Here is a 17,087-nt window from a genome sequence, read left to right on the forward strand (position 1 = left end):
GTTATCCATCCACGGCTTGCTTTAAAATCAACTTTATTCAATGATTTAGCGATTTCACGAGCATATGATTGACACATTTCTGTCGTGACAGCATAACCACATTTCCTTTTTTCCATAACAAAGTCATACAATTTTTTTTCTATGTCTGTGTATTTTGATTTTAAGCTACGAAAAGCCCTTTTATTACCAGTGCCTTTCACCAGAAGTTGTTTCTTCTTACGCCAGTCTCGAATGCAGCTTTCATATACGTCAAAGTTTCTTCCTGCCGCCCGATTTCCAATTTTTTCAGCCTCTTCTATAACGCGCTGTTTTTCATTTAGTGTAAAGGATCGTAGACGCTGTCATTTTGTACTCATTTTAATGCCGTAATTAAAATAAATCACCGTATTAAACTTTACAAGATAAACTAAACAGATAAAATACACATAACCGTCCACATACAAACAGTACAACGACTATGGCGAATAGACAAGTCGACGATGGACTGATGAACTGATACTGTAACTGTAGTGTCATTAGAACCGGATTCAGCCTATATAGAATGAATCAGTTTTATAAAAATAACGTAACTTCGTTCCTATCGATAATATGAACAGGATGTTAATAATTAAGGATGTATTCTGTATAAGCTACATCCGGTATTGATAAACGAAAGCCTAATTTAACTATATTTATGTGATTGAATTTAGGTACTTCTAAGAAAATGTTTACTTTTCATATATTATCCTGGCTAAAGGCTATGTTTCAAGTAAGCCCCGCACCCTTATTTTTTCTCCTCAATTCCAAGAAAAAAAGTGCAGGGGGTAATCGAATAAATACGGTAATTGTTTTATGAGTAAAATTAAAGATGACTTCTTCTCAGATTGAGTTTATTTTTTAAATGTGGACTTGTCAGTAAAAGTATATCTGAAATTAAATGATAACTGTAAAATGTTACTGAATAAGCACAGAATTAACATTGAACTGCAGTGAACTAAAATTGAAAATATTTTGGGAAATTCTGATTACATGTATTCTGTCAAAATTAAAAATGTGCATATAATTTTCTTTCATTCTAATTAAATAATTATAAAATTAATAACAATTAGTTATTTAAATATTATTTTTGAAATGGAACAAAATCACTTTTTGTTCTTAAAAATTAAGTCTGTGTTTGTTTCATAGCTTGGACTTGGACCCATCATTTGACTTAAATAGATAAGGTTTTTTTTAATTTCAATCTACACAAAATTTGTGAAATGTCAATGATTCTCCTCCTCTCTTGAGAAGAATAAAAAATAGATAAATATGAACATGTATGAGTGGTTTACTTAAGATTAATTTTTTTTTTAAATTTAATCCACAATACTTATAACCATCCTCTTACAACAACCTGCTGGTTAACAAGATGAACAAATTTTCAAAATTCATCTATCACCTGTAAGGCAAGTCAGTATGACACCACCAACACATGCTAACAGGTTTCTGTTAATACCATTTATTTTATAACTATTTCAGTCAAATGTTTACCAACTAACATGAAAATTGTGAAGGACTTAACAAGTATTCCTGCTTAACAATAAAATTGATTTCAAAGCATCAGCAAGTTTCAACAGCAGCAGTAGTCCGACTGCATAGGCTTCTCAATATAGTTAACAATATCAGTGACATACACAATCAAAAAAAATGGTTACGTGAATGAAATGGTCCCTTTATTCAACCAAACACTGTTGGCAAACCAAGAGAAACATGTACTTTTTTCCTTATTTTATACTTAATTTCATGTTAAAAATAAAGATGAAAAATCAATAGTTGAGTAGAAAGATCTTAAAGCTGCCAGGAATTTATCAATATCTTTTATTCTTCAACCAATAAATTGATATGGCAATATAAAAGTATTCAATAGCAATCCAAAAGTATTTTCTTGCCATTTTTAAAAAAAAAACCTTCTACAACTCTTAACATCATCTAGACAACTGTTTTATGCAAACAGTGTTACAAAATTTCACAAACCAACAAAAATTTCCTTTCATATATATTACTATAAAAATCCAATAAGGTTTTTTATGTATTTAATTGTGGCATTCTTAAAAAAATTCATAGGGAATTTGATCACCTCCGATACCTTATGAAATATTATAAAATTGAAATCATGCTTCATCATCTTGATCTACAGCAAATTAAATTGTCAAATTTTTGTTTTTCCTCTCAATTACCCAGCTTTATTTTTTCATTTGGTTTGTTTTTAAACTTGTTTAGTAATACATTCATTTATATAATGAATATTTATCAGAATGAAATAAGTTCACATTTTTTGAACTTCAGTCATTTTCTTTCTCCTTCATTTAATTAAGGCAAATGTATAAATTTCTCATTTGGAATACATATGAGACACTATTAAAATTTAACTGTGAGTTTAAAAGTACTTAAATCTATCCCTAATCAATATCAGTATTACTATCCTATTTGATGTAGGATAATACAGATAAGATAATTTTTCTTTTTAAAGCATCTAACCACCTTCCTCAATTTATTTACATTACCTTTCTTTCTTTTTCCTGTTTGGCCTCCAGTAACTACCGTTTAGATGATACTTCAGAGGATGAATGAGGATGATATATATGAGTGTAAATGAAGTGTAATCTTGTACATTCTCAGTTCGACCATTCCTGAGATGTGTGGTTAATTGAAACCCAACCACCAAAGAACACCGGTATCCACGATCTAGTATTCAAATCCGTGTAAAAATAACTGGCTTTACTAGGACTTGAACACTGGAACTCTCGACTTCCAAATCAGCTGATTTGGGAAGACGCGTTCACCACTAGACTAACCCGGTGGGTCTGTTTACATTACCTACATTTCATTTATTTATTCACCCAACGTTACCTCCAGGCCATATCATTGCTGCTGAAAAACAATTATTCTTATTTGTAACTCAAATCTTCTTCTGCTTCTCAGGGCTGCATTTATGCCAAAATGGATTTTGGTACTCCTTTATAGAAAAAAATAAAAAATTGTACTTTCATATAAAATCTCATTAACTTAAAGTCTCGCCTATATTTTATTTTTACATAAAAATGTAATCTAAATTATAAAAATCAGGCCACAATGATATTAATCCTTGCTTTTAGAATCTATAGGCAAATGGCAATAAAATAAGTCACAAAAAAGTTAAACATTTTACATGAAAAAGACAAGTTCGATTCTTATCAATGTAAAGTTCAAAATAAATGTGCATATTAATTAAATAAATAAATTGCATATTAAATAAATGTGCAGGAATAAATGATCATTTACCTGTGGTCTGCAATAATAAAAAATCAAATGTTCCAGTACGAAAAATTTATGAGTTCAACCCTGCTGCTTCTACTGCATTGGTTTTCTTCTGTAAGAAATAACCACTTTGTTTGTGGTTTCTGCTACTTATATTCAGTTGATTCTAGAATTATTCTCAATTTATCCTCCCTGATTGTTTGATTACAGTCCTTTTGTCTTCTAATTTAAAACAAACTTCTGAAGAAAGTGAAAACAAAACTTTCTTAATAATCATTAAAAAGTGAGGACCATTCATTTAATAGAATTCTTATCAAAATTGTCTTGGTCGATTGATTTTTTGGTGCATTAAGTTTATAAATGAAGTTGTACAAGTTTATTATAAAAAAGTTGATATTTCTTTAAATATTATAAACAGCTGTTCTCAAGATTACATAGAAATTGTACTTCCAGAACATTGTTTCAGTACTAATAAGACACTTTCTTCAGTGGAGGTACTGGTACCACTATTTTACTTTGAAGAAAACATTACATATTTAGTTCTGAAAATACAATTCAAATTTACAATTTCCAAGATATTCTAGAAAAGAGAGTTTTATAATTTAAAAAAATTGTAATCACGCTTCATGTTGATCTACAACAAATTAAGATGTCAAATTTTTGTTTTTCCTCTCAATTACACAGCTTTATTTTTTCATTTGGTTTGTTTTTAAACTTGTTTGGTAATACATTCATTTATTTGATAATGAATATTTATCAGAATGTACTAAGTTGAGAATAAACCCACTAGTTGAATAAATAATAAAGTTTATAAACTACTGTGATTATACGTTCAACTTGAAAAGAAGAAAAATATTTGTAATATTTTTATTCTAACCATTTTCTGCTTAATGACATTTATATTTTTTTATTTTTTGTTTCTATTTCAATAAGTTTTTGAACCTTTAATTAAGATGTATTAGCCCAAAGACTTGTGCATTATAAAATTAGATCAATTTTTTTTTTTTTTAATATTAATATTCTGAAATATTTATAACTTCAACTGATTTTCAAAATTTAAATATGTTTTAGAAAGATTTTATAAGTTTGTCTTTAAATAATTACTTTTCTCTAAATAATATAGGTAAAACAAGTAAGATAGAATATTAGCAGACTGTCTTCCTCTGCCATGATTGTCTTGACTTAAATCCAGGAAATTGTTGAAGAACCCAAGGTTTCGCCTAGGTAAAGTGAATTATGAGGCCTTTATGTCGCCTTTCTGCAGACAGATTAAAAGTTAGATATTTTCTTTTCAATTACGCTCCTTTCTGCTGAACTCCAGAAATTACTTTTAATGTCAAGAGTAAGGTCTCACTAAGATCGTTTGTCAAAAACTTTTGAGTATTTGGCATTGCAGGATTTGATGATGCCTCACATCTGCATGTATTCTTGATAAAAGCAAATTGCACTGGGAGACATTTGGTTTCTTCACATTATTGTCTCACTTAAAGAATAGAAAGCGCTCTGAAGATAATTACTGAACACTGCTTCCAGGCAGCTCCTGTACCTAGCTAAAGAAAATAGCTCAGAAACTTTCTGAATAAATTCTTCCTTGAATGCTAACATGATATCAGATCTTGAAAGTTAAAGTGAGAAGGTGGGGAGGAGACACTTCAGGCAAAAAATATAAAAATGTAGGTGTATTGTATTTTGAACAGAAGGACCCACCTTCTGTAAAACCACTGCAGTTACCAGTCATATAACAAGATTCCTTTAAGAGATCTATCTCCAGAAAACAGTCTGGACTGATGTCTCAGTCTTCCCAGTCTATCAAATAAGTAATATAATTGAACTATCATCAAGTCAATTGATGAAAGATGGCTTGATAGAGCAGGAAATGTACCTAAAAGCTAAAAACGTTTTTCTAGTTATTTATACTTAAATTATTCTTGCTTAGGTGAAACAACTGACTCTTTTATTATTTTTACTTCCTTGTACAAAGTAAAGGAAGTATTATAATCGCAAAAAATTTTCGGTTTTCAGGTTTCAACGGAAATATCCATTCTGAACATCCCTGAATCCATTTTGACTAGTATAAGTCATTTTGTACGTACGTACATACGAATGTATCTCACATAACACAAAAACGATTTTGTGTTTCGTATTAATTTTGAAGAGTTGTTGAAGGCAGTATTGAGGGGTGAATTTCGTTGCATTTTTTTTAATAATATATTTGTGAAGAATTATAAAACAAAACATATTTTGTGTAAAAGTTTTTTGCTAAATTGCTCCTCCACTCAAAAAATAGTAATAATTTAGAAACACTGTAGAAGGCAGTACACAGTGGGTTTATTCGTTGCAGTTTTTTCTATTAGCATTTCTTTGGATCCACAAATTTTTCCCCCATCAAAGCAGGGTCTTATCCCAGCCACCCCCCTTTGCACACTCCACATCCCACTTAGTGGCCAGACTACTGTTGTAGTCGACCGCTACGTCACAAGTGAGCGGTATAATTAAATAAATTAATAATATTTAAAGCGTAAAAATTTATTTAAAGTGGCCGCTAGTACTGCCACAGCCAAGCGAATAAAATATAGTATGCGCGCGTTTTTTTGGTTAGAATCATTGAATTAAATAAACAAAATATATTGTATTTAAATAAAATGATAAATACGTATTTTAAATTAAGTTGTGTTTGTAACCCGTGCATCAGAAAAAAGTCGCGTGACGAGAAAGTCCTACAACTATGTTGTCAGCTTTTTTTTTAGATTGTTAATTCCTTTTTTTCAGGAATCACAAAAACAAGTTATTTTGGAAATGACTGGTGATGAAAAATATTTCCAGCCATCAGATAATATATACTTAGCTAGAGGTCATTTTTCGCCTGATGGAGATTTCATACTTAAAACATGGCAGGATGCAACCTACTTCTTTGTCAATGCTGCTCCACAGTGGCAATGTATAAATCAGGGTCATTGGTTAGCAGTTGAAAATCTTGCACGTGAAGTTTCAATGAAGGTATATTTACTTAAAAAATAATTTTTGATATGCGTATTTAGAGTTAGAAACATTTTAAAAAACGAATGAGTTTTTTTTTTCAAAGTATTAATAACAATAGCTCTTCCTCTACTGAATCTTCTTTACCCATGCTTATATTAGGTGAAATATTTCTATAACTGATATTTAGAGTATGGCCAAAAAAAAATGTACTTACAGATGTTTTTATTCAGTCATTCGCTCTGTTTTTATTCATTATTACAGACTTCATTAATTCTATTAAATTTATTAGTCAAAGATTTGGAATTTGCAGACTGAAGTTTCTTAAAAATTCTATTAATATTACAAATGTCTAACTGGCAGACATTGCTGTTATCTTTTAGTAAAAATTAATACTCCTGTACAAGTATGTACGAGGGTAAGTCAATTATTATCCGCAATTTAGTTATATTTTTGTTTATGTTGGTAGCTCTGTCGTGTTGCGTAGATGACGCATGCGTGGTTTAATTGTTGTTATGTCGGTGCAGGTTCGATGCTGCTAGGTTAGTTCCATTATCGCTGCCCTGTTGTTAACCATTACTGCTTCGCTTTCTGTTTGCACCAAAGAAGAGCAACGTTCGGTGATCCGTTTTTTGTGGTCAGAAGGTGTATCAGGGGCCGAAATTCATCATCGAAAACTTTCGGTACTGTACGGGAATAGTGTGTTGCCGCAACGGGTGTCTACGAATGGATTGAAAAATTCAAAAATGGTCGCACAAGTGTTGCACGACGAAGGAGCCGGACGACTGTTTACCGCCATAAATGAGGAAAATATTGAGCGTGCACGTTACATGGTTTTCTAAGACAGACGAGTAACTATCGATGAAGTGGCAGATTGTCTGCAAATTAGTCACGGTTCTGCCTACGAAATCATCCACAATAGACATAGGTTTCATAAAGTCTGTGCAAGATGGGTCCCAAAACAACTCATACAGTTGCATAAACAAACGCGCTTGGACATCTGCCAAAAACATTTGGATCGCTATGTTAACGAACGGAACATCTTCTTGCACAGAATCATCACTTGTGACGAAACATGGATCCATCATTACGACCCGGAGAGTAAACGGCAGAGTATGGAATGGAAACATCCAAATTCGCCGTGCAAAAAAGAGTTCAAGACCCAATCATCCGCAGGAAAACTGATGCTTAAGGTTTTTTGGACTCACAAGGCCCAGTACTGGAACATTATGAGAAATGGGGCACGACAATAAACAGTGCGCGTTACAGTGAGATGCTTACTGCCAAGCTGAAGCCTGCAATTCTAAGCAAACGTCGAGGACTGCTATCGAAAGTTGTTGTGTTGTTGCCCGTCCACATACTGCTGAAACGCTCCAGAAACTCAACTTTGAAGTACTGGCTCGTCCTCCGTATAGTCCTGATTTTGCCCCTTCTGACTACCACTTGTTTGGTCCACTCAAAGAGGTAATAAGGGGCCGTCGATTTACCTCGGACGAAACAGTGAAAGAAGCGGTGCACTCCTGGCTCGCAGCTCAACCGAAAACCTTCTTTTATGAGGGCATCAGGAAGCTTGTGCAACGATGGACCAAGTGCGTTGAAATGCCAGGGGACTATGTTGAAAAATGATGTACATGTAAGTTTCCTATTTGTATTGCAATAACATTTATAATTACATTGCGGATAATAATTGACTTGCCCTGGTAAATAAAAGAAATCAATCACTTGTCTTCACATAATTTCAGTCTTCCGAAAGGAGTTTTGAAATTAGTCCTTGAAGAACCATATTTACAATATATTTATTTTTGAAAAGTATCTAAATTACATAATGCGTGCATAATAAACAGTTTGTACAAGTTCAATAATGTAAAAGTTAACATATTATATTTGTAAAAATTGGCTTACATGAAACTAAAGAAGCTAAAATAAGTCAACCTATATAATTAAAAATATAAATGTTCATTTGTTCAAAATCTTGTTCGAAAGTTCTGCACCGATTACTTTGAAATTTTGACACAACGTTGCATTCGAATACGCGCGTGTTTTTATATACCTACTATTTATTTACCTACCATGTCACACCTGTGACAGGTAAAAACATGTTGTTTTTTTTAAAAAACAGCGTCCTCTGTTAGGCGTAATAGCAACACACGCTTTACTAAATATTTTACGATTCAATTTCAATGTTTTCGATATGTGTGTCCGATATAGACTAAAAAACTACTGGACCAATTTACGCCCGGGGAAAAAGGAGAAAGGGAAAATTCGGAAAAGGAAAATAGGGAAAAATTGTAAATGGGAAAAATATAAAAAGGTAAAAGTTTGAACGGGAAGAAGGGGAAAATGTAAAAAAGAAAACTTAGAAAAGGAAAATCGGAAAAATAAATGGAAAGGGGGAAGGAAAAACAAAAGGGGAGAGGGGGAAAAGAGGAAATAGGAAGGGGGAATAAGGGAAAGAGAAATGAGGGAATTAAAGGGAGAGGAAAACGGGAAAGGGCGATAAGGAAAAGGAACAGGGGAAAGGGGAGAAAGGGTAGAAGGAAAAAAGGGAAAGATTAAATTTTGTGTGAAGTTCCGTAATGTTCATTTTGTTAATGTTTATCAAACTTTCAATTATGATCATTTAATATATGTATATATAACTCAAATCCAGCAATAGCGAAGCATTACCGAGTCTGCTAGTGTACAAGTTATTATTATATAGGATTATTTAATAGGATTAGAAAGCCAAGCTTCATTATTTTATAGGATTAAAGCCTCAGCTACTAATTTGGCTTTCAACTTCCAGACTGCCCCACAGCCAGTGTGGCCACCCCATAAAGTAGCAGCTGTCTACTGATTACAAAAAGATGCTAACATGGTGCCACAAATAAAGTTTGAATAGTGATCAACAATTCACATATACTCTTACCTAACAAAAAACAGAAGAAAAATATAAAAAAAAAGATTAATCCAAAGGAAGTCTGATGGGGGTTGTTTAATGACTCATACAAGTTTTCTTATTTACATTTCAATATCTTGAATGAAATTTTTTCATGAACAACATAAAGTAGGATTAAACTATACTTTTTTTAGAAAAATAATTATTATGCAATTTAGGAACAAAATTAAAACCTATTTAAATAATCGGTTTTTTAAAAATATAATATAAAGATATGTTAACAGTTTATTACAGAAGTTTGGGGGGGGGTCAATATACCAATATTGTTTCTACAAATGCTTGGACTAAGACCGAACAAAATCAGTTACCAAAATAATGCTGGGCTCACACTTGTATTGAGGTGCATAATTTTGAAATGAAGAATAAAATATTTTGATTCTAATGTTTGATTTGTTGTTTTGTTTTATTCTCTTTTCTTAAAACTAATGTTATGAATTTTTTGGTTATAAAAACTGTTAATGTTAGATTAAATTAACTTGCCAGTTCTTACAAAGCTACTACACTTTATAATTACTGAATTTTACACAAATTCAGGATAAAGATTATTACTAAAATAATCAAATGTACTATTAAGTTTAGATTGACAATAATATTTCTTTACCATGTTACAGAAAAGAAACTGTATTGTCAGTAATTTTTTTTCATTTGTATTTTGATAATGTCTGTACTGTAGTGTACCAAAATTGAGTCCTTATGAGATCACTAAATCAAAACTTGAAAGAATAGTTGAACAAAATAAATTTTTGTAGTAGATTATATACACGTATATGTGTGTATATATATATATATATATATGTGTGTGTGTATACACACAATGCTTAATTTCTGATTTCAGAGATTTAGGAACAATGTTCCTAAACCTCTTTTTCAATGAACTATGTCTCATTCAGAAAAAAATTTACATAATTTTTTAAAACAAAAGATTGACTAGTTGTTTTATAAAGTGACCAATTACAAAATGTGAACTTTATACCAGCTTGTATTGAACTAATAATGAGGAGTGTGCTGTATAAATATGTAACATTAAAATAAAAAAGTTTTAGAACAAAATGACAAATTACATTAACATTTGTTGTTCAAAATCATATAGTGTACTAATGTTTTCAAAATTCTCTATTGAACATCAACCGATCAACCACAAAGTTGTTTTGTTCTATATGAAACAATTGTTTTTCTACATAATGGACATTTTTTTCATGTAGAACATGGAAAAGTCTCATTTCATAAGATAATGGCATTCAAGAATTAGAAATTTATTCTGAATTGTAGTACATCAAAATGGAGAGCAATTTATTTAGATGGATTACAATTAACCAAAATGATCTCTAAACTATAACAACACTAATAGTTAAAAAAATAATTCAGTTCTCGAAAATCAGATATTTTTTCTTGCTTTTATACTTTCTTTGTTATTTCAGTTGTGAGATGAGGATTTTAATACAAATATATAAATTAAAAAAAATATAGCAGCAGTAATTTGTACAAAGATTTTACAGTTAATAGTAATAGAATTGAGTATTATACAAAACAAAGTTTATAGAAGTAATAATAATAGAATGTATTTAGATTAACACTGGATTTCTTCTATTTGTATTAATGCTAGGTTGTATATGAAAGGTATTTAAATTCTTTCTTTTAAAAAGTTTCAATGCACATAATTATAAATACATTATGGAAAAAATAAAAAGTAAAACAGGCAATAAAGAAAGCTAAAAAAACATATATTGATAATACTGGTAGAAGTTTTGATAACATAAGAAATGCTAAATTACTCTGGGAAAATACCCACCCACCTTCAGAGTTCAAAACTCATCATTATGTCAAAATTGATATAAACTCATAGAATTCATATTTTCCCTATGCTCATAAACAAATTTGTTCTTGGTATTTGATGTCTGATACCCATTCTTTGATATAGGCATTTCCTTAAATTACAATGGCCTGTCGAATGGGTTCTCCAAAATAATCATAAAAATTTTATGTTATCATTTGGCAACTTGAGATTTGTAATTTGTTTGTGGAATCTGAAAAAGATTTCAGAAAAGTAAGAGCTATTCTGGCAGCCATCCTTTTGGGTGTTATTCAGTTAATGAAACTTAAAAGAAAAAGTATTTGTGTTCAATGAATTTTCACTAAGTGTTCGGCTTAATAAACCAGTCTGTTGTTCCCAATAAACGATATCTCAAGCAGAAGCTGTTCTCTGATCAAGCATTAGTAGAAGGTGGTTCTATATTGTGGATGTCAAAATGGTAGGCCACAACAAAATTTTTGTGGCATGCATTGAATAGAAATGAAATGTTAAAGTCAACAATACTTTACGGGAGAAATAGCAAGTAGCCATCACAGTGGTTTTCTGTATTACCATTACATTAATCTACAATGAGTCATGCTTTCTTTAAGTCATGATGCTGCTATGCCATGCGCTAAGATGCACTACTGACTAAGTTGCAAATGCAGTCTTTCTTAATTTTAATAGAAAAGAATAGAAAAGAATTTTAATAGAAAAGGTTACTTTCTATATCAGTCAAAAAAAAAATGATGATGAGAAAGAAAATTCCATGAATAGTCAAAGCTGAACTATTTTTGTATGAAAGTGAAGTAAAATTACATTCTTAATCTGTAAGGAAACTATTAGTGTTGTTAAAGAATACATCATTAAGCAGCATTATGAGGCTAATAACAAGGAACAACATTCATGTTTCAAAGGAAAAATAAAAGAAAAATTAAAAACAATGAAAAAATCACTTTGCAGTCAGCAGCAAGTATTAAAAAAATTCATCAAAACTAATGAATCAGTAGTAAGAGCAAATTATAAAATTAGCTATTTGCTAGCAAAACATTCAAAAACATTCACGGATGGTTGATTAATCAAAGAATGTATGATAAAAGTACGTTAAATAATCTGTCCAGAAAGTGTGCAATCATTACTTGATAATTCATTATCTAGAAATGTAGTGGTAGAGAGAAATGAAATGACAGATAATATCAGTTCACAACTACAAGATATCTACAGAAATCCTGTTCTTTTCAGTTGCAATAGATGAAGTATAGAGATACGAGATATTGCTGAAACCGCTGTATTTTTCATGGTTGGAATAATATGAGGATCACTGAAGAATTGTTGGAAGTTATACCTGTTCTTAGAACTACAACTGGTGAAGTTATTTTTGATGCTGTGTGGAGATTTTTAAAAAAGTGTAAGTTTCTTAAAGTGCAAGCTTTTTTGTTTCCACTTGACAGACTTGTGTCTGTAACAACAGATGGTACTAAATCAAAGTCAGGTGAAAATCAAGGATTTGTGTCAAAATTGGTAAGAAAATTATATGCTGTGTACCCAGGTAAACTGAAAACCATGGCTTTCCACTGTGTTTAAGAATATTAAAAATGAATGATTATTGAAAACTGTGGCAAAAACAATCAACTTTATTTGAACAAGAGCATTTAACCATCAGCAATTAATTTCTTTTCTTAAAAGATTTAAAATCGAATTCGATGATTTTGCTTATTATACAGAAGTTTGATGGTTACCATTCTGCAGAGTTTTACATATATTCTACATGCTTTTGGAGGAAATAACTGTTTTTCTAAAAAAATGAAACATATAGATGTATTGGTTATAAAAAATCCTTGAGTATTATAGATCTGAAATTTTTACCTGCTATCATAAGCCCCCTCAATAATTTTAATATTACACTGCAAGGCAAAAATAAGTTAATAATGAATATGTACAATGCTGTAGCAAGTTTTGTACAAAAACTAATATTGTTTAAAAATCATTTTAAAAAAGACGTTTTATCCCGTTTTCCATTGTATTAACTTCATACATGAATCAAATGTTAAGAAACAAATGTCGAGAAGTAGAAATTCCAAAAATATATTCATACTTAGGTGAAATGTACCCAGAGACAGATGTATCTGACAGATAAACAAACATCTTTTCAACATACTGAAAGTTATATGTTCTCAGTCTCTGAATGCTGATATTGAAAAACTAGTAGAGGGTAAATGTGCAAAGTTTCCAGGAAAACAAATTAATTATTTTTGTAAATACATTGAATATTTAATTTTTAAATAAAAATAATAATAGGAGTATAATAACTATGTACACTAAATCCTAATTACTTGAGTTCTGTACATCTGAATAAAAATTTAAATGGTAATTACATATCAGTTATAATTATTCTACTTATGTTACTGAACCATGAATCAGTAAATAATATTTAAGAAAATTTGATGCGACCTGCAAAAATCATACCAACACACAAAATGGCCCATGACAGAAACGAGCATGCTTTATATAACCAGTATACTATCAATAAAATCAGTACCTTCAGAGGGTTTTGCAGAGAGCCACTATCATTCACTTACATTTTTTTTAAAATATTTATATACAATAAGGAAGAATAAATATTTTATAGAATTTGGGTTGTAGTCCTATTGGTGTGACCGTGTGACAAGGATTGTGAACCTTATTTGTGCTGATGATTTAATCCTATTGTCTGAGATGTTGATTGAAGTGTACATGAAATTAAAGTCTTTGGAGAGTGCTGTGACATAAATACTTGAAAATAAGTACTGATAAAACTAAAACCATAAATTTCAAGAGAAAGCCTACAGCAGAAATAAAAAAGGTCACTGATCTCAGAAGAGGTCCATAGGTGATTCCAAATTATATCTAGGGACTTGGTCAATAGAGAGCTATACGAGGTGTGTGAGAAAAGTAATTAGATTGGAAACACTGCGAGCGATCTGGCAACGCTGTGTCAACCAGTCTGTGCTGGACCGGTTTGTTCACCCCTTCCACATGCTCAGTACAAGTTTCAACTCTGTTCAGCCAACACATTATTTTTGACAGCGCCAACATTGAAGTTGTGTTTTTGTTGTATGTTACGAAAATGGAGCATCGGAATTTAGAGCAACGTTGTGCAATCAAGTTTTGTGTTAAACTTGGGGAATCCGCGAGTTTGACCTTTGAAAAGCTGAAACAGACCTATAGGGAACATTGCTTATCAAAAGCATAAGTTTTCTGCTGGCACAAAAATTTTTGAAAAGCCGAGAACACGTTGAAGATCAATCTCGCTTAGGAAGACCTTCAACTTCAAAATCTGACGAAAACGTGAGCGTGTGAGAGTTCTTGTGAGATCAGACCGTCGTTTAACAATAAGGATGATGAGCGAACAGTTAAATTTAAACACTTTCACATCAAAGTACATCAAATTTTGACAGATGATTTGGACATGCGAAAGGTATGTGCGAAATTGGTGCCAAAAAACCTCACAACGGAACAGAAAGACAATCGAAGAAATCTTCTTGAGAGGATTGACAATGACCAAGAATTCTTCAATCGTGTGATCACAGCTGATGATGAATCCTGGATATTTGAATACGATCCTGAAACAAAGCGGCAAAGCAAAGAGTGGCACACTCCGTCATCTCCTCAACTGAAAAAATGTCGAATGAGCAAATCAAAGATCATAACCATGTTGATTTGCTTTTTTGACATCGTGCATAGAGAATTTGTTCCTCCAGGACAAACTGTCAACCAAGTGTGTTACAAAGGTGTCCTTGAAAGGCTCAGGATTCACGTGAGACCTCAAAACGCATTCCTACGGTTCCTCAACCCTCCTATTCCCCTGATTTGAGTCCTTGTGACTTTTTCCTTTTCCCGAAATTAAAACATGTCTTAAAAGGACGTCATTTTGGAACTCTGGAGAACATTCTAAAGACTGTGACCGATCAGTTAAAAGCCCTACCAGTTGAAGCCTTCTAGCGCTGCTACCTAAAGTGGGAACAATGACTCCGCCGGTGTATAGCTGCCCAAGGGAACTACTTTGAAGGGGAAAATATTGTTGTTTGAAAAAATTAAAACTTTGGTAAGTAAAAAGTTAAGTCTCATTACTTTTCTCACACACCTCGTATCTTAATCAGGATCTTTACCTTGTAAAAAGATTAAAAAATGCAATGTTTCATAAATTTAAAATAGAGATGCAGTATTCTTATGTAAACAATGCTGCTAGATTTTATTACAACTTATTTCATGAGGAGTTATGATGTAAAATTTAATTCAAAGTAGTTATTGTTAACAATTCCTATCATAAAAGTAAATCAACTAGTCAGATAAGAGTTTCTCCCTATAAGCAGACAATTCTGTATTTCAATAAAACTATTTTTAAAATTAATATAAAAATACTACTACAATTGACCTTTTTGTTTAAATAACTCTGTACAAAACTTACAAAGTATCTGTTTTGATTATTCATTTTACAATGAACCTACATTAAACTACCAAAAATGAACAAGGTATAGTTATTTATACAATCCTAAAGGTATGATTACATCAATAATTTGTCATATATTTTGAGCAAAGCTTTTAATTTAATGTAATTTGCTAATTTAACTGGATGCTTATCAAATATGTACTACTATTTTGTAAGTCTTTTTGGGGGAAGTGTTACTTGTAAGATAAGAAATGCACACTAACTTTGTTATTAGTATTATTTGTCATTTGTTTATTAAACAGTTCTCATCTTTTTGTTTTTAGATAGCAGTGTAAGTTACAGATTTGTATTGATATACTTTAATGTCTAACTGGTTTTTCTATATTTATTTTTGTAAAACTCAGAATAAACAAATAGTAAAATACAAATAAATGTTTGATGTAAAAAGAGAAAATAAATAAGTAGTTAGATATGTGTTATTTTACAAAACTGCAGTAAGTAAACTTAACTTTAATAAATATTAGTTTTACAGGCCAGTTACAATACAAAGTCAAAATTTTGTGTATTTTTGATTAGCCATCTTGGTTGATATCACTCTAATTACTGTTATTTACTGTTAAACAATAATTAAAATTATTATTAATTTTAATTTTACATTCACCTTTTCACTTATTTTCAATATTAGAAGCTTTTCTCCTAGTTTACCTATGTTAGCTATTTAAAAATTATTATTCATATTTTCAGTTGAAAGAAAAATTTCATGTAACCACTGGACCTTATGGTATACTCAAGTTAAAAAGTAAAAATGGACAATATGAAGAGCTTTTCTTAAAGCCAATAAAAAAAGAAACTAAAACAAAAAGAAAAAAAACAAATAAAAAAGTGGATGACAAAGATGCTAAGATAGCAGTTCCTGACTATTACTTTAAGGTTTTGCACAGACCAAGCAAAAATGAGTGTATTGTTTTCATATCAACTAACAATCCATTTATAGATAAACCTGAAGAATTCTGTAAAGATATTTGTGAAGATAACAATTGGCCAAAGTTACGAGATCAGAAAAAGGGTTTTGTGTTTTGCTGTAAGTATGAAGAATTTAAAGAAACAGTTCCTTACATAACTGAGTATGATTGTTCAGGAGGAGTGTTGAAAAGACCAAAATAAAATGAGATATAAGAGTGTAATATAATTTTATTTAATGCAATATATGACTAAAGATGTATTCCTTATAAAAACTAAATAATATATTCTTGAAAAAGCCTGCTTTCTTTATTTATTGGATAATGAGAAAAGCCAACACCTACTTTTTTGATAATTAATATGCGTACACAAATTTATTTCTCATATCTGCTACACATTTTTAAAGATATTGCCAATTTACTAAATTCTAGTTTCTGAAATTATATTTGTTAATGTAATAATTTAAATAATATGACTTCAAGTGTCTGATATTTAGCTAATGATCCTTTTCATCCTTTTAAAATTTATGCAATAATCATTACTTTAAATAATAATGGCATATATATTAGTGAATAAAGTGTGTCTCCAAGTGACAGAGAGGGTTACATTCAGATGTGAAAGACTGGGAGGTGGACAGATCAAGGCCTGGTTGAACAATGCTCCAGGACTGTTTAACTTTCTTAACTAGTGGAATTTTCCTAGTTGTTGGAAGAAAGTTCTGGTTTCCCTTGTTCCTAATA

The 17,087-nt window shown here is 30.9% G+C and overlaps 1 protein-coding gene across 1 annotated transcript in view; it reads left to right on the forward strand.

The window, feature by feature from the left end:
• Positions 1–16,648, forward strand: part of LOC142320763 (salivary endonuclease-like) — a 32,066-nt gene extending 15,418 nt beyond the window's left edge. The window contains exons 5-6 of the mRNA XM_075358756.1: positions 6,025–6,252; positions 16,132–16,648. Coding sequence (XP_075214871.1) covers positions 6,025–6,252; positions 16,132–16,551 — 648 coding nt within the window. The 3' untranslated portion in view covers positions 16,552–16,648. The remainder of the gene's footprint in view (positions 1–6,024; positions 6,253–16,131) is intronic.
• Positions 16,649–17,087: the final 439 nt, after the last annotated feature.

Source organism: Lycorma delicatula, chromosome 1 (genome assembly GCF_047948215.1).
Source record: "Lycorma delicatula isolate Av1 chromosome 1, ASM4794821v1, whole genome shotgun sequence".
Taxonomy (NCBI): domain Eukaryota; kingdom Metazoa; phylum Arthropoda; class Insecta; order Hemiptera; family Fulgoridae; genus Lycorma; species Lycorma delicatula.